Source organism: Pleurodeles waltl, chromosome 11 (genome assembly GCF_031143425.1).
Source record: "Pleurodeles waltl isolate 20211129_DDA chromosome 11, aPleWal1.hap1.20221129, whole genome shotgun sequence".
Classification (NCBI taxonomy): Eukaryota; Metazoa; Chordata; class Amphibia; order Caudata; family Salamandridae; genus Pleurodeles; species Pleurodeles waltl.
In genome coordinates this window covers 91473459-91496662 of record NC_090450.1, presented here as the reverse complement: position 1 = coordinate 91496662, position 23204 = coordinate 91473459, and the positions used below count along the sequence as shown (strand labels likewise).

Sequence of the window (23204 nt, the reverse complement as noted above, 5' to 3'; positions counted from 1 at the left end):
GGCGGTCCCTCGACCGGAGTCGGGTGTCTTCGCTATGGGCGTGCCCTTTTTCGGCGCCTTCGATGGGTCGCCTGTTTTATGGGTCGAGCCATGGCCTGTTGGCAGTGGCGTCCCCTGGGCTTTCGGTTTGTCGATGGATTTACTTTTCGACGTCTTACTCACAGTTTGTTGCTGTTGTTCGACGTCGGAGTCTCCGGATTCTGATTCCGGAACCGAGAATGTTTCCTCTTCCTCGTCGAAACGTTGTTTTGTCGACGTCGACGCCATTTGTTGACGCCTGGCTCTTCGGTCCCGGAGTGTTTTTCTGGACCGGAAGGCTCGACAGGCTTCACAGGTATCCTCCTTGTGCTCGGGGGACAAGCACAAGTTACAGACCAAGTGCTGATCTGTATAAGGATACTTACTGTGACATTTTGGGCAGAAACGAAACGGGGTCCGTTCCATCGGCTTCGATGTCGCACGCGGTCGGGCCGACCAGGCCCCGATGGGGGATCGAAACTACCCCAAAGTCTTCCGATGATCGGTGTCGATGTACCTAACTATCCCGATACCGAACGGAACAATACCGACGCTTTCTTCCGAGATTCTGACTAACTTTCCGAACCGAAACACGGAGCGAAAAGGAATACGTCCGAACCCGACAGCGGAAAAAAACAATCTAAGATGGAGTCGACGCCCATGCGCAATGGAGCCGAGGAGGGAGGAGTCCTTCGGTCCCGTGACCAAAAAGACTTCTTCGAAGAAAAACAACTTGTAATACTCCGAGCCCAACACCAGGCAGCGGACTGTGCCAAACATGTGTATCTGCAGCAACATATGCCATCGAACATATATATATATACCAACTTGTTTATGGAAGAGATGGACTTATCTAAATTATGGTGAGCATATGTCTCTTCATTTCATGATTCACAGCACCGGTGCGACCCTTTTAATTATATAGAGGGTCCGGGGATACAGCATTTGAACACCAACAGTTATTGTGCACAGAGGTTAAATATGACACGAAAAGGATTTCTGTGACAAACACTGCAGGTACTGGAGCATATCCACGAATGTTGAAGTGCGGAGAGTTGAACTATTGAAATAATGAAACTGTGAACTGATATTGTGAAGAGTAATGGTACAAACTACTTACTTGTTACTGCACCAACATTATTCGTGCCACCTGCTTTGTATTTTCAACTGCTCACAGAATAATGAAGTTCACAGGTGTGGGAAATGAAGGTATAAATCCCACAATACCTCTGTGCACTAGAAAGACAGGCATTTTAAACCAGCATGGATAAAGACTTTAAACCATTTGATAAAGACGAGATGTCGAAACGCGTCATGGAGCTTGATTTACGCTGCTTAAGTAACTCTGCCTGTCATTAAATCAACTTGCTAAAGAATTCCCCAGGAGTGCGGTGTTTTTCTCTTGGGCGAACTGCTAGCGAAAAGCAGACCTAACATTATTTACATATCGAAGATGCTGCTTCTATGCCCGCTTGGCACGCGTCTATCTAAAACAGACTGACACAGCAAGCGTCTTACCTCGAATACTCCCGTCTTCGACAGATTACGTCTGCCCAACTGGTTTCCTCGGCAGACGCCATTACTCTGCATGAGGATTCGAGGAAAGTATTGGGTAGCTTCCGTCCCAACGCAAGAGTGTGCCTTCCATTTTAGTTTGGGCCTATTTTATCGTTTTGCTTCAACTGCCAATAAGGATGTCAGTTGGCAGTCTGAAGCTCCTCTGGGAAACAGCTGTAGGACATCCGTGTGCACATCGCCAGGGCATTAGTATAGCCCATCCTTTTTCACAGAAATTGCTTATAAAATTACCAGTCATATTAATATTTATATATATTATAAATATAAGCATTTCAAATTCCTAATAGCCAGAATTCATAATGTCAGGTGACAGCGAATGAGACTGTTGAGTTCCCTGAAGGAACAATTAATGAGAAAATTATATGGGAATTAATTCAGGCTGAAATGCACAATTGCGTGTATGAAACGATTGACCACGTTCTTTCCAGAAAAAGGGATCGTAGGATCTCTGGGATGGAAAGGTCATCAAATCTGGAAAAGAATACAACTGAAAACAAACTGAGGAAGGTTCAGACCCTTCAGTCTCATTGGGAGGTCACGGCACCTCAAGTACTATGGGAGGTCAAAGCACCTCAAGGAACTTGGGAGGTCAAAGGACTACAGAGGACATAGAATGCTTGATGAATATGTCCTGAATCTGGATGAGGGGCTCACTGTTGACAAGGATCTCTTCGAGGAAGATACTATCCCTCCCTGTTCCAAAGACGTTATTAAAAACCCTCTTGGATAGATGTTTTTGACGCAAAACATTAAGCACTGTAATTCGGTCTGGAGCATTATGCTTCAAGCAAATTCCTAACCTCCATTTCCAGGGAGTATCTGATCCATTTCTTGATAAATTTGCCCACACGCTTGAGTGGCCACCACTCAGCACTACTTGGGTGCTTAATGTTGTGCGTCGAAAACATATCCTCTCCAAGAGGGTTTTTAATAACTTCTTTGGAACAGGAAGGGATAGAATCTTCCTTGAAGAGATCCTTGTCAAAAGTGAGCCCCTCATTCAGAGTGGCAAACACCAATTGACTTGTTTGACTTTTAGGTAATGTCAGTCGAGTGTACAAAACAAGCACTAGAGGCACAAACGTTAGGTGTCCCACATGGGATATGATGAGGGTTTACACCATCCACACGTCTTGGCGGCGAGGTGCGAGAATGATCAGCCGCTGGTGGTTGTTCTGCCGATGCGTGGGACGGTGGCGAGGGCAAGGTCGGCGGAGCAAAGCTGTTGGGTTGGGGTGTAGAAGGAGAGCCGTCTGTTGAGGTATTCAGGTCCAGTGTTGTGCAGTGCCTTGTGAGCGTGGGTGAGGAGTTTGAAGGTGATTCTCTTGTTGACAGGGAGACAATGCAGTTCTCTCAGGTAGGCTGTGATGTGGCAGTGGCGGGGGATGTCCAGGATGAGGCAAGCGGAGGCGTTCTGGATGTGTTGCAGTCTTTTCTGGAGTCTGCCCGTGGTTCCTGCGCAGAGGGCGTTGCCGTAGTCCAGTTTGCTGCTCACGAGAAATTGGGAGTTCTTCTGGTTTCAGTGGGGATCCATTTATGGATCTTCCAAAGCATGCGGAGGGTGTTGAAGCAGGAGTAGGAGTGTTGTCTTGCTGGGTCATAGATAGTGTACAGTCCAGGATGAATCCCAGGTTGCGTGCGTGGTCTGTGGGTGTTGGTGCGGTCCCCAGTGTTCCCAGTAATGGATCGGTGATCAGGCTGAGGGGAGATTTTGCTTTGAGGTGGGGCATGAGGTATATGATTAGAATGAGTCAGCTCATTTTAGATGCAGAGAATTCAAAAAGCCAGGATGCTTGCGACTCCCTGCTGCTATGCTAGAATAGTGCTTCTTCAGATAGCTTTGGTTACAAAGCAAAGTAAGTGATGGAAAGTGGGAGCAGGTGCCAGTGTGGAAGATTATTTAAGGTAGGAAAAGTTTTTTTTACTTCAATCACTATGGTGAACTAAAATAAAGTACACAGCAATTCCATGAAAACCAGAAATCTACTGGAATTTGGGTGAAGGCAGAAGACTCAAAAGGAATCTTTGGAAGCAGGAAGGCAGACCAAGCTTTGCTGCGGACACCTGTCGCAGGGCTAAAAGAGTCTCTGATGATTACTTTTATCTCTTATTTACCACTGCATTCTTTTCACAGAATTGGCTGTACAAATGCTCACCTTCTCCAAGACGCGTAAGTAGGACAGGACTTTGTTGTTCTGCTTAGGGATAGTCTCCAGTACAGTGTACTGCTGTGCTGCTAGGAGGTGTGGGTCCCCTCTTTCAACAGGTTGGTGAGTCAGGATGGACAGGCGAGGTGCTGGTACCCAGGTGAATTGTGTCTTGCAAAGTGAGTACAGACAGAGAACTGCTGGACTGCAGCAATGATTCTTGAGGATTACAATAATGTAGTCATGCGCTTCTCTGTGTGATATATCCACCAGAAATCTGTGAGATACAGCTGGGGAGTGTTGGAGATCCCATTCCTGCAAGTTCTGATTATTTGCACAGCTGGGGAAGCATGCTGCCTGACTTCACAAAAGAAAGTGTGCAAAAGCCAAAATGCTAACCAACCCTGCAACACCGCTGGACGTTTTGCAGCTAAATGACATGCAAGTAACTATTTTTCATTCTTGTTGGCCTTCATTAGACATTGTCAAAATATTCTACAACTTCCACGTGATTCTGGCACCAATTGCAGCCCTTTTTATTCTGGCATTAATTATGATATTTTACCACTTTTTACATTAGTTTGCGAATTTCATGGGATGATTTCTTGATTATAATTTTATTTTAATGCTGCTAAGATACTCACTCTGAAGCATGCTGCTTGAGCCAAAGATACCAAATGCAAGCCAAGGTTCCTCACAGAAACCAGCTTTTTCTTTGGGGACACTCGATTTGAGGCTACTCTCTACTGTAGTGAACAGCCCATTTTCCTGTAGTGGCCATCTCTTCGATCAGATGGCCAATCACTGGCTAATTGTGACAAGGGGGCTAGGAGACTGCACACAGAAAGTGAGGAAAAAATCTGTGTTTTAAGTAGTCTGCAATTTAAAGGACACAATTGATATTTGGGTACAAAATAAACAATGAAAAGCTAGTATTTGAGAAAGGAACTGGTGCGTATTCAGAAGAAAATTAGTTTTTGTCACCGAAGGTAAGTAACTTGTTCATCTGACAGAGACTTCTAGTTGCAGATTCTTAACCTTAGAATGAATACAGAAGCAATACCATCCTCGACAGTGTGCTGTGAACCAAGATCAGACTAAAAAGTCCTGTGGGACCGAACGGCGAAAGTAGTCGTCTCTGCAGACCAGACTGGCCAGGCAGTAATGCTTTATGAACGTGTGCAGGGAGGCCCATGTTGCTGCCTGGCAGATGTCCAGGATCAGAACTCCGCATGCCAGCGCTGTGGTTGCAGCAGTAGCTCTGGTGGTATGAGCATGCAAACCCTCAGGGGGTTGCTTCTTTGCCAAAGCGTAGCACATCTTGATGCAGAGGACAACCCATTGAGAAATGGTCCTCTTCTGCCTGTCCTTTCTTCACACTCACACAACCTATAAAGAGTTGATTGTCCACCTGGTAATTATTTGTACGACTGAGGTAGAATGCCAATGCTCTTTTTGGGTCCAGACGGTGGAGTCTCTCCTCCTCACAAGAAGGATGTGGGGGTGCGTTAAAAGTAGCAAAGCGAAGGATTGGCCTACATGAAGTGGTGTGACCACTTTAGGAAGGAAGCATGCCCTGGTACAAAGCACCACTTTGTAAGGATGGACAGATAGGAATGGTGGCTTCGAAGAAAGCTTGATGATTACTCACTCTGCCACAAGGGACAATTAAGTAGTGGCTCAAAAGGAGCCCACATAAGGTATGTAAGAACCAGGTTAAAATCCCACTGCAATATGAATGGGGTAGGAGGGAACATGTGAGTCAGTACCTTAAGAAACTTTCCAACGATGGGAGATTTGAACAGGGAGGGTTGACCTGGCAATCTAAGGAAGGCTGAGATTGCAGACAGGTAGCCTTTAAGGGTGCCCAAAGCAGAGCCCTGCTGGGCAAGAGAGAGCATGAACAATAGAATCTCAGATAGAGGATCAACAGATTTGTTGGTACACCATGCCACAAATTTTTCCAACAACAGGATATACTGTTTTGGTGGAGGGATGTCTGGCTGCCAAGATAACATTACAGACTTCGGGTGGAAGGCTGAAAGCTGTCAACTGCCTCCGCTAAATCTCCACGCAAGAAGGCAGAGACTGGACAGGTTTGGGAGGAGAAATGGCTCTGGCTGCATGGACAGAAGATCTTCCTGACGGGGCAGTCCGATCGGAGGATCGATGGCCAAGCTCAGAATACCTTACTCTTTGTGCCCAGTCTGAAGCCACCAGGATTACTTGGGCCCGGTTATTCTTGATCTTCTTCAGAACTCTGGGTAGAAGTGGTATTGGCGGGAAGGTGTAAACGAGGCCTGAGTTCCACTCGAAACGAAAAGCGTCTCCGAGTAAGTGCCACCTTGGAAACTCCAACGAGCAAAAGAGCTAACATTGCGTGTTCTCTGCAGAGGCGAACAGATCTAACCAAAGCTCTCTCTACTGCTGAAAGAGACCTTTTCATTTATGGATTGAGATGCCATTTGTGATGGATCATACAACAACGGCCGAATTCGTATGCTCTGGCATTCAGAGAGCCCACCAGATGTTGAACCACCAGGGATATGCCCAGACGTTCCAGCCATGTTCAGAGGCGCAAAGGATCGACTACCCGACTCCGCCCTGCTTGTTGCAGTACCACATGACGTGGTGTTGTCCGTAAACACCTGCACTACTTTCCCTTGGAGAGAGGGAAGAAATGCTTTTAATGCAATCCTGATTGCCTGGAGCGCCAGGCGGTTGATATGGAGCCCCGACTCTGCCGGAGACCAGACGCCTCTGATCTCTGCCTCTCCCATGTGGCAGCCCCATCCCAGGAGTGATGCATCTGTCACTGCTGTGAGATCTGGTGGGCGATTGGAGCAGGATCTGCCTCTGACCCAATCTCAATTCGAAAGCCACCACTGCAGATCTTGTGCAGTTCCCTTTGAGATCTGGACCATGTCAGTGAGATTCCCCTGTTGCTGCGCCCACTGGAAATTCAGATCCCACTGCAGAGCCCGCATATGGCATCTGGCATGTTTCACCAGTAGGATGCAGGAAGCCATGAGGACCAGCAGCCTCAGTCAGCCTCACTTAAACCCACGATAGAGGCTGACATCTCGGTATCCGTCTGAATATCCTGGGCTCACTTTTAGGGAGGATAGGCCTGAACTGCACTGTGTCCGGAACAGAGCTGGTGAAAAGGAGCATCTGAGAAGGAGTCCGGTGTGACTTCGGTATGTTTATAGTGAACCCTAGCGAATGCAGGAGGTTCGCCATTGTATGAAGGTGGGAGATGACAGCCTAGGGCGAGCTCACCTTCAGCAAACCGTCGAGATAGGGGAAGACTGAAACCCCAAGCCTGCGCAGAGAAGCTACAACCACCGCCATCACTTTTGTGAACACCCGAGGGGCGCTGGTAAGGCTGAAGAGAAGCACGGTAAACTGAAAGTGCTTGTGACCTACCACAAACTGAAAGGAATGTCTGTGGGCCGGTAGGACGGGAATATGAAAAATGCATCCTGCAAGTCCAACGCTACCATCCAGTCTCCTGGGTTTAGGGCAGACAGGGCCTGAGCTAGAGTGAGCATTTTGAACTTCTCCTTCCTGAGAAAGAGACTGAGGGTCTGGAAGTCTAGGCTAGGACGAAGGCCCTTGTCCTTTTTGGGCACCAGAAAGTAGCAGGAATAACAACCACAACCTACCTCTGGCACAGGGACTCACTCTATGGCTCCCTTGGCCAAAAGAGCTGTAACCTCCTCGAGGAGAAGTGCCAAATGATCCTCCGTCATGCGATCGTAGGTTGGAATAATGGCAGTAGGGTTAGTCTCAAAGGGCAGGGACTAGTCCCTTCGGACTATTTGCAAAACCCACATGTCCATCGTGATGGATAACCAGTAAGTCAGGTAATGGCGGATCCTGCCTCCAACTGGTCTGGGGTGGAACAACGGACTAGGAAGGTTTGGAGGCTTCAGCAGGGGCGGTGGTGGACCATGCAGACCGCTGGCTCCCTGGCACACGAGCATGTGAGATTGCGTGTCCACGGCCACGCAGTAGCTGTGCAACATGCGTAGCTCGGTGGCTAGAGGGGAATGGGTGCAGTTGGGTGCCCATTTTCATAGCCACGAAAAGAGCAAAAAGCGATTGTGGGGGTGTGAGGAACAGCTGCGAGTCCAAGGGACCGGAGCCATAGCCCGGGACCCCTTACAGAGATCAAGCGCCAAGTCCTCTTTGTCTCTGAAGAGAAGGTTGCCATCGAAGGGAATATCCATGAGTGATTGTTGCACATCCCCCGAAGAGTCAGACATCCTCAACCAAGCGTTGCGCCGTAAGACCACCGTCGACGCAACCATCAGTGAGTCAGTCGTGCCCAGTCCACAACATATAGTGAACTTGTCTGCATCCCTCCCATCAGCAATGGCTTGAAATAGGGCCTCCTCCAGGGACTGCGGCGGCACCTGTCCAACCGCATTTCTGTACAACTGTATTCCATAGGGTATGGTAATAGCAGCCCAAAGGCATGTGGGGTTCACAGACCACAGTGCCAGACCGAAGGAAGAGAACATTTTCTTCCCAAGCTGACCCAGTCTCTTTGATTCCCTATCCGGGGGTGCGGAAGGGAAGGCGCCTGATGAAGAAGCCTGGATGACAAAACTCTCAGGCGTAGGGTGGTGGGTTAGAAATGTAGGGTTGTTCGGCACAAACTGATGGCGGTGGGCAGTTTTCCTGTTCACAGGAGCCTCTGTGCTGGGTCTGGACCAGGTACCAAGTAGGACACACTGAGGGCTTCATTAAAAAGCAGAAGGGATTCCGAGGTGGAAGCCCAAAGTGGAAGCCAGAGGTGGAGGCCCCTAGTCCTGACTGCTACAGAAGGTAGCTTAAAGCTGAGGACGTCAGCCGCCCTTTCTCACTACTGTGAATTACAACACTCCCTCTTCCGCAGCCACGGTAGGGGAGAAAAGCATACAAGAGTAAGGAAAGGTATCCAGACCACTAGCTTCACCCTGTTCCTGTGCCCAGTCAATATTGGGGACTTCCAGCTGGAATTCTAAAGGGTCCAGCAACCCCTCCACACCTTCCCCGTACCCGTAAGAATATGGGTCAGGATCCAAACTGGGGAATGTAAGCCCCGTCGAAGCTGGAACTGGCGTCAAACGAAGTTGGTCTGCCTCCGGGTTGGAGTCTGGTATAAGAAAGGGTTCGACATTTATCGTGGACCTTACCATCATCGGAAGCGTCAACGTCTTCACCGGTGCTTGAGAAGGTCGTGTCGGCATGACCAGCATCGGCACAGATTCTCAGGGGCCCTCCGGTGCTGACGCCGCCGGTGTGGAATCCGAGGGGGCCCTTTCCGACACTACTGGGCCCAGAGGCGTCATAGGGGGGTTGGTCTGCCCAGAAACTGACGGCGGATGGCTTCATTAAATTCTTTAAGTTGGGCTGGGGTGGCTCCTGTTCCCGGAAACTCGGGAGGTGCAGAGTCGACCCAGAAACAGGCTATGAAGACGGAGGCCTACAGCATCACACTCTTTCCATTTTGTATCGTCCGAGCGATGGGGCGAAGTCGAAGAACATTTGGTCTTCTTTGACGACTTCTTCTTGTGGCTTGAATGTCCCCAGAACCTCGACTGGGACAAAGAAGAGTGGTTGTGCCTCCGCAAGTGGTCTCTTGACCTTCCTCTCAAGCAAGACCAGGAGCGACACTGAGTCGAGCACTGGGCCACCATGAGCTTTAGGGACCGCTCCCTCAAAGCTTTCGGGTTCATGACCCGGCACTTGGAGCACTACTTTGGGTCGTTGTCGCGCTCCAGGCACCACAAACACTCACGGTGCGGATCCGTCACTGACATCATGCGATGACAGGAGTCACACAGCTTAAAACTTGTCTTCCGTGACATCCTCGAAAAAGTGTCAAGAACTCAAAAAAATGGTTGAAGTCAGTCAAAAAACGGCTGAGGGTAGCTCTACTCCTGATCTGAGGGTAGTCTGGCTAGGAAAAAAAAAAAAACTTAAGTCAGCGTATTGGAATGACGCTGACATACGACTGCGATGTCATCACCGTCATGTCAACACCAACGGAGCACGTGGAGTCAACCGACGCCACCTAACGGCGAGCAAGGGTACTGCTCAAAGAATAATCTCCAGGACTAGTCTGATGCCTGGTGAAAATTCGAACGTAAGGAATCTGTAACTAGAGGTCTCTATCAGATAGAACGATTACATTAGTCAGTTTTTTTCAGACAAGCAATGCTCCCTCAAATTGTGAGAACTACAAGCCCTAATTTAAACAAAATGGACTCAACTCACTCCCATGTTGCTCAATCTGACATGAGTGTAAGGTAAGTACTGCATTCACATGGGTAGCACGTTCATTTCTCGCGTGTGTGTTTGTGCGTGACTTTATTCCAACATCAGTGAGGAGGTCTTCTAGTGAACCAAAAGCAGCATAGCTCCCATATGCTTGCATATTCCATCTGGCGTATTTGACCAGCAGGATGAAGGAGGCCATCAAGACCAACAGCCTCACAGATGACCACACTGAAATCTAGGAGAGAGGCTGAAAGATCAGGTTCATAGCCTGAATGCCCTGGAATCTCCTTTACGAGGGACAGGCACAAAACTGAACCGTGTCCAGAATAGTTCTGATGAATGGGAGTGCCTGAGAAGGAGTCAGGTGTGACTTTGGCATGTTGATAGTAATCCCTAAAGATGACAGGAGGTTTACCATAGTTGGAGTTGCTGGATGATTGCCTGAGGCAAGCCTGCCTTTAGCAGCCAGTCGTCAAAGTAGGGTAAGACTGGCCACCTGACTGGCTTGCTGTCCCAAACTGTGGGATCAGTGGGTGCCACAGCCTCAGGCACCTTTGCTGAGACATAAGTGGCTGCCAGTATGGGCTTCCACAACCATGAAAATAAAGGTAGAATGTATGCAGCTGGCAAGGTGGGCAGAGAACCCCAGGGAGTTTGCAGCGCCCATGCTCTCTTTGAACTGCCCAAGATTGAAATCTGCCTTGCCCCCTAAGAGGCAAGTTTCATCAAAGGGTATGTCCATAAGGGACAATTGGACAGGCTCTGAAAAACCCATAGACCACAGCCACACATGGTCATGAATGGCAACAGTGGTGCAAATGGCATGCACAATGGAATCAGTGCTATCTAGGCCACAACGAATGATGAATTTGCCTGCATCACAACTACCCTGCATATCTTGAGTGAGATCTTCCAGGATACTTGGGAGGACTTGAACCAACGAATCCCAAAGAGCAAGGTTGAAGGCACAGCAGACAACGGGATCACAAGACAAACTGGTGGCCAAACAAAACCTCTTTCTAAAAGGTAACCTGTCTTCTGGACTCCCTATCAGGGGAAGTAATCTGAAAAGTATTTGGTTTTGTCCGACTCGTAGATGTCTGCACCACTAAGCTCTGAGGAGAGGGGTCAGGGACAAAAATGTGGTGTCGCCCAAGGCAGGTTGGTGATGTCTCGCAATTTGGTGATTTTCTAGAGGGCTAGGGCAAGATTGGTGCCAGGCCCCTATGAGAGTATCAGTGAGTGCCTCATACAAAGGTGGTATGGGGCTTAGTAGAGGTTTACCAGACTGAAGCACTTTGGTAAGAACCTTTAAGGTGGGGAGCTGGAGGTTGAGAACTTCAGACTCCCTCCGCATGACCACCCCATAGGAAGCACTCTCTTCAGTGGCAGGACGTGTGGTGTGAGTAGGCTAGAATCAGTAGAGGTGTCAAGATCATTGGTCTTTTGCAAGTCATCATTTAAATTCTCTTTATCGTATGGTTGGCCAATTTTATGACCTGCTTCAATCGTCATAATCCATACCAAATAAGGAATTCAATAAATGGGATCTTCTGTGTGGTGGTGGTGGGATATCATACAGTAAAAGTTGCTATTCAATGGAAATGGAGCGTGTACTCTGTTGAAGTCACTGCAGGTCCGACTCTGACCTGGAGAGCACAAGATGCACCCCGTCCTCTTGCATCAAGGGTGCCAGCATATGAGATAATGCTCCAGGAACAGGGGGAATCGTGGAGCTGGAGGAAGAGTTTGTATAGGAGCTGGGGGAGGCCTAGTGGTGGTTTCGGAAGGTGCAACTGGCACAGAGAGCTAACTGGCATCTCAGATGGAGGGCCTCTCATCTCCTTAAGGCCTACAGGAGCCTCAGAGGGAGTGTAAGCAAGGCGTCAGGAAACTCTTGGATCTGTCTTAGTGTCTCAGACTGCCTTAGAAACTCAGGTTGTGCCAGGAGAAGTTGTGGATTGGCTCCCAAGTCGACCAACTTCGGGAGCAAGATCGAGAGTTATGGCGACGCCCTTGCCCCTTCTCAGGAGTAGGAGAGTGGCTTGGATTTTTACATTTTTTCTTTGGTTTAACCGAACATTTGGATGACGACCATTGATCATGGAATTTATTTCAGGATGAAGGCCAATCTTTGGACTTGGACCAATCTCTGCAAGGATTCTTCTAGTGCTTGGTGATGTAGAGTTCACCTTGCGGTCACATACTAAATTGGGGTTCATAGACATGCAGTCACGGCAGGCCTTGGAGCTGTGACTCAATCCCAGTCATCACAGGCAACCTTGACGAGGATCTGTTACAGACATTTGCTTATGATAGTCCTTTCAAGCATTAAAACTGGTTTTCTTTTAAGGTGACATTTCCTATGACACACTGTCATTTTTGAAGTAGCTCTGGTGGCATAGAAGAAAAGAACGGACACTGCACAGGAGTAGCACCTATATAGGCTCCACATATTTCTAAAACAGAGCGGGGTCAATGCAGAGCCACACAGTGCCACCTACCGGCTCACAGAGGTACTGCTCAAAAATGTTTCTGGATCCTGATACCTGAGGAATATTCAAAAGGTGAGGAATCTTTGGTTAGCAGTTTCTATCAAAGTAAAGATGTTATGATACTATATATATATATATATATATATATATATATATATATATATATATATATATATATATATATATATATATATATATATATATATATATATATATATATATATATATATATAATGAATTCGATCCTTTCAATCTAAAAAAAATTAACCATGCACTTTAAATAATCGTTTTCACTCTGAAAACTCTGAACAGATGTTAAAATAAGGAAGTGTCAGAACATAAGGGGGAATGCTTGTCAACGCCTAATCTATTTTCCACAGGACTCAGATATTTCTTCTTTTATAGTAGCCCAGGGAGCATATTTAAGGACCACTGGGAGAAATATCAATGCTAAGTAAATCTTCTGCCTTAGACTGCTGTGCTTTTACAGACAGACTGCTAAGGGTGGGGAACAACACAATGGGAGGGAATATTTTGAGGGAGAGGGAAGCAGCAAAAGAAGGAGGGAGGTAGGAAACACAAGCAATCTCACACAGTGCTGAATGAACAAAATAGTTCATTAAATTTGAGCAGTAGAAGGATAAAAGTGAGCAAATCGAAAAGATGGCACTCCAGATGAAGGCAAGCCGCCGAATAAGAAGCAAGCAAATGAGTGACAATAAAGCCAACCAATGGTAAGCATATTTATATATATTTTCTTTGACTTCAGAGGACAAAGCTAATCTCTGTACTTCCCTTTCTTACTAAATTCTGGGGAGTACTACAAATGTTTAACCTCAGAGTTTTTAAAAAATAACTCCTTGTTTCATTCTTTACAGACAAATATTTCCCAGGTTTGGACTTGAAAGGTATGTTAACGTCAGTCTTAGATTATGTTTGTCGCATAGTGGATGGAATAGTGGCTGGGAGTGAACACCAATGGGAGAGAGAGAGTGCATGAGCGATTTCGAATTCAGAAGAAATCAAAACGCAGTATTAACAGGCTGATCCCTGGGCAATGTGATTAATAGCTATGATAAAAACATTCTGGCCAACATTCTACTTATGCCACACGTCAGAAGAATTAAGCATTAAGTCAAATATTTTTGGGAAATTGATGTTTAAACTTTCCTGGTATGTCTATAAATGCAGATGCTGGAGAAGAACGTCCAACAAAAATAGGAATCAACAAAGAGAAAAAAAGCACTTTGAGGTCCTATCTTCTGCCATACCTTGGCTACTTACAATATTAACAATAAATGCAATACAGGTATTTAGAGCTTTAGTTTCAGAAGGTTACATACTCAGAATTCGGAGTCCACTTTGCATACCACGGTTGTTCTTTAACCCAAAGAAAAGCAAAAGTTTGGAAGGCAAGACAGATAAGAATTTGCGAAAGAACTGAAAAGAGAAGAGGACCAGAGATAAGGCCAGATGGGGGTTTTTGTGCAACAAGTTCTTTCCAGGCAGGATTTAAACTCACTGTAAAAAAAAAAGAAAAAAAAAGAAAAAAAAAAAAGGAGAACACTATTATTTCACATAAACAATTTTTGGAACAATTGCATTTGTGTGATAAAAGAAAAGGTTATTTTCTTTTTGAAACACTTTATCTGGTAGAGACTTCACCCAGCCACAAATTCATCACTTTAGAATATTCCACAGGTGCTAAGACTGGATATGGAATGTCTTGAGGAGTACCTCTGCACACCGGGTAGGTGGTGTCAAGAGGTTCCACGCCGGAAGCGACATACCTATGTAGATGCCTCCTCATCGCTCTGACATCAGTTTATTTTTGTGACTTTTGCACTGAGTCAAGTCAGAAGGCTGATTGACAAGTGGATAGAAGCTAAGGGCCTGAAGAGACCTTTTAGATCAAAAGGCTGGTTGGTCGGTAAGGAATATGCGGCAAGATATAGGGGGTCATTTTGACAGCGGCAGTCTTTTTTGAAGACCGCCGAGGGACCGCCGTGCAGAAGACCGCCATTGGTGGCGGTTTGCCGCTCAGCCTATTATGACCGTTGGCAGCTCTCCGTCCTTTTACGGATGGAGAGCCGCCAACAGCTTTACTGGCGGGAGGCGGGGAAGTGGAGGTTGCTCCATCTCCACGCCAACATCCTGTGATTCGCCGTGGCGGTGTTCTGTTGGCGGTGTGGTGTCGGCGGAGCTGCCCCCATGGCTACTGTCCCCTCCTGGAGGATCGTCGGACCAGGTAAGTCGATCGTCCGTGAGGGGAGGGGGGTGTTGTGTGGGTGCATGGCAGTGTGCGTGTGTGTATGTAGAGGGGGGGTGTGAGTGCGTGTATGCCTGCGGGGGTGTTGTGTGTATGGGAATGAGTGCGTGTATGTCTGTGGGTATGTCTGTATGGATGTGTGCGTGTATGTTTGAAAGTGGGTTTTCGTGTATGACTGTGTGTGTGGATGTAGGCATGTATGCCGGCGTGTGTGCGTGTAAGTATGTAGGTGGTGCCTGCGTGCGTGTCGTGTGGGTATGGGTGAAGTGATGTTGGCGATCGGGGTGGGCAGGGGGGCCCTGCCACCTTTGTGGGGTGGCAGGGGTGGTGGGGGGGTAGGGGAGGGAGTTGGGATGGGGGTGGGGGGGTGGACGAGACCCCTATCAGTGCCAGGGAAGGAATTCCCTGGCACTGATAGTGCTTACCGCCATGGATTTCATGGCGGTTCAAACTGCTGGAAATCCACGGCGGTAAGCCGGGTCCAAATACCGCCGGCGGTATAGTGACGGCCGCCGGGCTGGAGACCCAGATCTCCAGCCCGGCGGTCGTCTCCGCCCTGGCCATGGTCATAATACCACAGAGTAAGACCGCCAGCCTGTTGGCGGTCTTACCGCCAGTTCTCCGCCTTCCGCCAGGGTTGTAATGACCCCCATAGTCTCTGCCAGATAAGGTATTACGGAACGTGAGTAACTTGTTAATCTGATAGAGACTACAAGCTGCAGACTCCTTATCATACAATAGATATCAAAGCAATACCTCCTGGATGTGGGTCTGAAAACTGGCTCAGACAAAACAATCCCGGAGCTCTAAAAGGGTAAAGTGCCTGTCACAACAGGCCTGACAATCAAGGTAGTAGCGTTTTGTAGACATGTGCAGTGATGCCCATGAAGCAGCCTGACAAATGCCCTGGAAAAGGGCTCAGCAAGCTAACCCAGTGGTCGCAGCTTTGACTCTGGTGGTATGAGCCCTTAGTGGGTTGCTTCTTGGCCAGTGCCTAGTGGAGTGTAATGTAGAGCACAATCCATCCAGAGAAGTACAGTTTCTGCGTGCTTTTCCTTTCTTCGCTTCACCAAACGCAACGAAGAGCTGATTGCCCACCCTGTGTTTCTCTGGTGCAACTGATGTAGAACAACAATGCTCTTATCTCTTCTCCTCCCCGGAAAGGTGAGGCGGAGCGAAGGAGGACAGCAGCGTGATGCTTTAGCAGACGAGGAAAAGTGTCACCACATGTTGCAAACAAACAGGCATGGGTGCAGAGGACTAGTTTGTCTCGGAAGAAGCTGGTGTGTGGAGGGTGAACAGAGCTTGATGACACTCCTGGCTGATGTAAAGGCCACCAAAAAGGCTCTTTTTATCGTCAATAGTCTTAGAGGAAGCTATGCATGGGCTCAAACGGTAACACATCAATAAGGTTAAATCTGAATTAAAGTCTCATTGGGAAAGGTTTAGGGGGAAACACTACTGAGGTTCTTTCAGAAAACAGGTCAAAACAGGTGACTTGAATTGGAGGGGTTGGGATCCCTTGCAATGGCAAGAAAGCCAAGATGGCTGAAAAATACTGTTTAACTGTACCCAAAGCAAAGTCTTGCCAGTCTAACAACAAAAAAAATAGTAACACTTCAGATAATGGTGTATAAAGAGGGTCAACGTGTTTTTAGTACATCAAGCTGCAGCAGATGTATACAGTTTTGGTTGATGGACTACTGGTTGTCTGTAATACCTCACAGACTACAGTTGGAGGATTAAAAACTCAACTGCTTCAGCTCAATCTCCATATATGAAGTTCGGGTGTAGTGCCCTGCACTGTTGCTGCAACATGAGATCCTCCCGAAAAGGCACCCTGATAGGAAGACCAATAATCATGCTCAGGAGTTTGTGATATCACACGCTCTCTGCCCAATCCAGACAACAGGGATGACTTAGGCCTGGCCCGTCCGGTTTTCCTCAGAACTTGAGAGAGGGGTGGTATCAGCGGGAAGGCATACAGGAACAATAATCCTCACTCGAGACAAAATGAGTGTCCAAGTGGAGCTGTTTTGGAAACTCCAAAGTTCAGAAGTGCTGACATTGCACTTTCTTGGCGGTGCTGTACGACCATTAAATACGTTTGTTGTGTCAGTCATGTCCAGAGTCCCTCAGCCTCCTGGCACAGGGTCTAAGACCCCATCTGCCCTGATTGTTCCAGTACCACATTGAGGTGGTGTTGTCTGTGAACATCTGATTGAAGGTTTTTAATAACAAGCAGACTGGTCTCATCTCCAACAGGTTTATGTAGATCTGAGACTCTGCCGGGGACCAGAGTTCTCTGATCTCCACCTCTCCCAGATGGCCGCCCCAACCCAGCAAGGATGCATCAGTCCCCACTGTGAAGTGGGGAAGAGACCGATGTCTGCCGCTGACAGACTCCCGGTTTGTCTGCCAACAGTTCAGGTCTTTTGTAGTTCTCTTCGATATCAGGATCAGTTCAGGGAGGACAAACAGGTGAGCGCAATAGGAAGGCATGTCCTTAACAGAAGTCTTGACATCCCATGAAAAGTCAGTTAACCTCTGCTAGGCATGGCGACAAAGTACCACAGACAAAGCAATAGCTCTACCTGGTGAGTCTGTTGTGCCCAGTCAGCAATGTATTGCTGCATCCCTGCCTTCAGCAGTAGACTGTTTCAGAGTGGATCAGGTCTCCTCCAAGACCAGTGGAAGCACCTGCACAGCCGCATCCCTGACTGTGCGGGAATTACAGCCCAAGAGGCGTGTGGTGTTCACTGAATGTAGTGCAAGGATGATGGAAGAGAAAATCCTCTTACAAAATGTATCCAGCATCTTGAATTCCCTTTCCGGTGGTCTGCTAGGGAAAGCCCCAGGGTTAACCTTGGGCACAGAAGCCTGGATGACTAGGCACTCTGGGGTAGGGTGCTGTTTGAGGAAAACTGGATCACCATGGGCGGGGTGTGGGTGATCAACCTGTGCAGGGCTTGTCCCAAGCCCCGAACAGGAGATCAGTGAGGGCTTCAACAAAGAGATAAGAGATTTGGTGGGGGCCACGCCAGGTTGGAGCACCTCTGTTAAGATTGGGGGGGGGGACTACTTCCACCAAGGGCAGTGTAGGGTCTAGGGCCTCAGACACCCTCCTCACCATCACGGCAACTAAAGCCCCTTCCTTCACAGCCACACTAAGAGGAGAAAATAGGCCAGTCTCCGGGGAGATGTCCAGACCATTGGCATCAGCCAGTTCCTTATTCCAGTTATCCTCAGCCAGGGGGTCCTCCAGGGAAGGTCAGGATAACCATAAGGATAATTAGACTCACCCCATCGTATTCCCTCCAGGGCCTGGCAACAAAAGGAAGCACCTTCTCCGACCTGGAGGGACTTAAGGTTAGCACCATACTCAACATTGGTCGACACCAGTATTTCTTCATATTGGGTAGGACGATGGGGTCTGCACCTCTGAGGGACCTTAGCAACACTGTGAACAGCACCACTGGAATGATCTCCAGTGAAGGTCGTTGACTTGCAATCAGAGCAGATTTGGATACAGGGATGGGACCAAAGGGCTTAAATGGCACAGAGGGCGAACCTGACTGGGGGACACCAACTGGGGCACCTTCAGAACCTATGGGGCCCAAAGGTGCTCCGGAGGTTTCAGCCCCCCCCCCCCGATTCTTTCAACTGAGTGGGGTCGCACCAGCTCAGGGAAACTCTGGGATGCACAGAGCAGACCCAGGCTCAGGCTTTGTGGTGGACATGTGGGCGCTGGGTCTAGATTTGTGATGTTCCTAAATCTCGTCCAATGACTCAGACTGGTGCAGTTAAGTTGAAGAATGTTTCGACTTCTTAGACTTATGGTACTTACCGGGAAAGGATTTTGATCTCGACGACAACAGACAAAAATTACTCAGAATGGGCTTGGAACCTTTCTCACAACTGGGATCGGAAGAGATGCGGAGTTGCTCCGTTTCAGGCAACCAGTAGCTTCAAGATATGCTCCTGGACAGACTTGGGGTTCATTGTGCTGCAGTCTGGTCATGCATTGGTGTTGCAGCCTGGCCTCAAGCACCGCAAGCAGACCAGGTTGTGGGAGGGGGTCTGTTACCCATATCTACCCGTGATAGGATACATAGGGTTTAAATCCCACATGTTTTTAGGGGCCATCGCTACTGCACATTGGGAGAGTAACTCAAAAAGAATTTTGACAAAAAGTCGAAAAAGGTAGTCCAAAAAAGAACTGAGGTAGCTGATGGTGCAGAAAGAAAATAACTGATAGCATGCTAGAGTGGCTCCTATATAGGCAACACTCATGTCACTTCTGGTGCGGAGGATGCAGAGCCAATTGATGCCGCCTACTGGTGCACAGAGGTACTTCAAGATTTTCTGGATCCAGTTTGAATATTCTAATGTAAGGAATATGCGGCAAGAAGTCTCTATCAGTTTGTGCTCAAATGAATTAGAAAAACAGAGTTTATCCTCATATTACAATTTCTTAACAACTGTAAGTATTTCCATACTAGCCAGGCAATTACAGATCAAGATGGTACACTACATATGAAGGCATTAAATTATTGTAATAAAACTATGAATAGGAATGGGCACATTCAGCTACAACTGAATATCATATAACACTCCAAGTGTAACTGTATGTTTCTGACTTTGCCTAAATGTTGCCTCTCTGGTAGAAGTGAAACATCTCTAACATTTCAGTAGAGAGAACACAAAAGGTAAGCTATTCTTCATGCTTGAAAAGCAAACCCTGATGCAAGGTTTTGTACAGCATATTGGCTGCACATTTGAGGTAAGCCACATTCCTTGACTAACGTACACAGTATGTAAAAGAAAGGCTTCTGCATACTACAGGGCATTTGGCCTAATGCTCCAGAATGATGGTACTAAGCCCTTGAACTTGAGAGCAAATCTTACTAATTGTTGAAAAATACAAACTTAATTAAGATTATGACTAACACTTAGGCAGAACCCTGGGATCCCATCTTGGTCCAATCCTTGTGATCAAACTATTAACCTGCAAACAATGGATCTTCAAAAACTCGACAGTTGTAGGTAAAAATAAATAATCTTGACAGGGATCTTGGTATTCGCTCTGGAAGTAAATATCCACCTGATAAGTATTCTAATAGAGTGTATTATTACTTTCAAGATGTAGATTTATACCAAACACTTAAGTATGTGTGTAATTGCACAAAAGCCGATTCATATTTTGATACTCAGAAGAGAACAGGCAAGGATAAAACTGAGCAATGTACGATGAGATAAAATAGTAGATTAGCAATATACTCACTAGTAAACACCACCACTAAAATGATAGCCAGATCAATGAAGAGAAACTGAAAATCTCCTAAATTGCTCAGTATCTATAAAAGAAATGATAAAATGCAATGAAACATCGGTCTCACCAGTCCATATTTTCAAAGAAGAGAAAAACTGATCTATAAAATAAAACCATTAATGTTATTTTACTTGGTCAACAACAGAAAACAGCCAGATTCACAGGTCATTTGGGCACCCAAATTCAATTTACAGGAGCAAACACCATAATTGCAAATTTATCTGTGAAAAGAAAAAGCTACTTGTCATTGGTAACGCCGTATATGGTAGAGACTATGGTGGTCACTGTGAACACGGTGGGATTTCCCACCGTGTTCGGGCTGGCGGTCTTTCCATTGTCTGCCAGCCTCCTGAAAAACCCGCTGGCCTGGTGTGGAACACGGACGCAACATTGAGGGTGGCTCCATGAGGAGCCGCCTCCAATGTTGGTGTGCGGCGGGTGCAGCAGCACCCGTCGCACATGTCAATACCTGTAAATCGGGCAGTGACATGCGCGACGGGGCCCCTGCACGGCCCATGCAAAGTGCATGGGCCGTGCAGGGGCCCCCAGGGATGCCCGGGGTCACCCCCTCCGCCAGCCTTTTCCGAAAAAGCTGGCGGCATTTGAAACATTATCTGCAGGGTAGTGCAGCTAACCTGGCGGATGGTGTTTCATCCCACCGCCAGGCAGCCTGGCGGCGGGAGCATGGTGGTGGGTGACGGCTGCCGCTGGAGGCCGACATCCATTTCATAATGTGGCGGTTCGGCCCGCCCCGCCATGCCGGCTGGCAGCTTCAGCCTCCACTGCCGGCATGGCGGGCTGAACCGCCATGTTCACAATGACCGCCTTTATCTAGTAGCAGATTCCTTACCTTATAATTTCCTGAGGCGTCAGACTGGATTGGGAATATGTTTCGTGAGCAGTACCCCTACGTGCCAGTAGGTGGCGTCTATCAGCTCTACATGCGTCTTCGGCGTCATCTGAGCTAGAAGTAAGGTCTGTGGTACCTATATAAGCGCCACCCAGGTGCGCTGATGTCAGTTTCTTTTCACGACTTTCCACACCAGAAGCACAGAGCCATATAGAACACTGACAACTGGTGTGGAAATACTAGGGCTCTGAAAGGGATAACCCTGTCCCTAGAAATCAGAGCGGGGGATAGGCGGCTCAGTAAGGTATCTGCAGATACATATAGTCTCTACCAGATACGGTATTACCGAAGGTAATGAACTTGTTCATCTGATAAAGACTACCAGCTGCATATTCCTTACCTTAGAAGAGATACCAAAGCAATACTATCCCCAAGGTGGGTCTGAGGACCAATTTCAAACAAGGATGTCCTGCATGATCGAAAGAGCAAAGTGGCCACCCCTACGGACCAGACTGTCTAGGCAGTAGCGTTTTGTGGATGTGTGCAAAGAATACCATGCTGCAGCCTGCCAGATGTCCAGGACCGGAACTATGTGTGCTAATGCAATGATCACAGCATTAGTTCTGGTGGAATGAGTTCGAAAATTTTCAGGAGGTAGCAGATCTTAATGCAGAGTAGCACCCATCTGGAGATGGTCCACTTTTGCATGGTCTGAGCTTTTTTCACTTCAAAATAACCCACGAAGTGTTGGTCGTCCACCCATAACTCTTCCGTCCGATCAAGGTAGAACGACAACACGCCTTTTGGGTCCAGATGGTAGAGTCACTCCTCTTCTTTACAGGATTGGCCTCCATGAAACAGAGTGACCACTTTCAGAAGAAAGGAGGCTTTATTGAGAAACAACAGTTTGTCAGGATAGACAGTGAGGTTTTAAGGCTTGGACAACAAGACTTAAAGCTCACTCTTTGGGCAGATGTAATCGCTACAAGGGAGCCTGTTTAGATTTTAAGGAGCCTGAGGAATCTCGAATGGAGCACACAACAGAATGTAGTCACAAGTTAAAGGTCCCACTGAGGCATGATAAATGGGGAAGGGAGAAAGATGTACAAGAACCTTAAGAAACCTATTTACAAAGGGGGACTTCAAGAGGAATGGATAGATAGCAGAAAGGTATCCCTTGACAGTGCCCAGCGCAGGGTCCTGTTGGGCAAGAGAAAGTATAAAAAGGAGAACCTGAGAAAGGGGGACAAGAAAGGGGATCAACTTGTCTTTCTGCACACCATGCCACACATGTCTTCCATCTGCAGGCACATGCCTTCTTAGAGGAGGGCACCCTGCCCGCCAAGATGACATCACAGACAAAGAAGGTTGAAAACTGACAACTGCCACTGCTCAATCTCCACGCAAAAAGGCAGAGACTGGACAGGTTCGGGTGGAGAACCCTCCCCTGCTGCTTCAACAGTAGATCCACCCAAAGGAGCAGCCTGATCGGAGGACTGATGGCCAAGATCCGCAGCTCGGGATACCAGACACTCCATGCACAGTCCGGAGCCACAAGGATAACTTGGGTCTGGTCATTCTTGATCTTCTTGGGAACTCTGGGCAGATGTAGTATGGGCAGAAAGGCATACAGAAGGCCTGAGCTCCACTCAAGATGAAGAGTCTCCAAACCAGAGCCGCCTTGGAAACTCCAACGTTCAAAACTGCTCACATTGCCTGTTCTCCGCTGTGGCGAACATATCTAACCAAGGTTCTACCAACTGCCAAAACAGACCTTGCACCACCTTCTGATGGAGACGCCATCTGTGATCTGCTAGGCATCCTTGGCTGAGTTTGTCCGCCCTGGTATTCAGAGAACCTGCCAGGTGTTGAACCACTGGGATATGCCTAATGTTCCAGCAGAAAAGTGTCCACGACCCCACTCCACCCTGTAAGTTGCAGTACTATATGGTGGTGGTATTGTCCGTTAACACCTGGACCATCTTATCCTTGATAGGGAATAAAAAAGCTTGCAATGGTAGTCTGATCGCTCGGCGCTCCAGCAAGTTGATGTGGAGTCCAGATTTCGCCAGAGACCAGAGTCCCCTGAACTCCAGCTCTCCCAGATGGCTGCCCCATCCCAGGACTGATACATCTGTCACTACTGTGAGATCTGGTTGGTGGAATGAGCAGGGTCTGCCTCTGGCCCAATCACGGTTCATTAGTCACAACTTTCGTAGTTCCCTCTGTGATCTGGACCATA

General features: G+C 47.7%; 1 protein-coding gene across 7 annotated transcripts in view; it reads right to left on the bottom strand.

The window, feature by feature from the left end:
- Window positions 1–23204, bottom strand: part of ATP13A3 (ATPase 13A3) — a 429788-nt gene that overhangs the window by 130847 nt on the left and 275737 nt on the right. For all 7 annotated transcript variants that reach the window (XM_069213169.1, XM_069213167.1, XM_069213166.1 and 4 more), the window contains 2 exons: window positions 20065–20137; window positions 13855–14032 (listed from right to left, as the gene is read on the bottom strand). In XM_069213169.1, the coding sequence (XP_069069270.1) occupies window positions 13855–14032; window positions 20065–20137 (251 nt within the window). The remainder of the gene's footprint in view (window positions 1–13854; window positions 14033–20064; window positions 20138–23204) is intronic.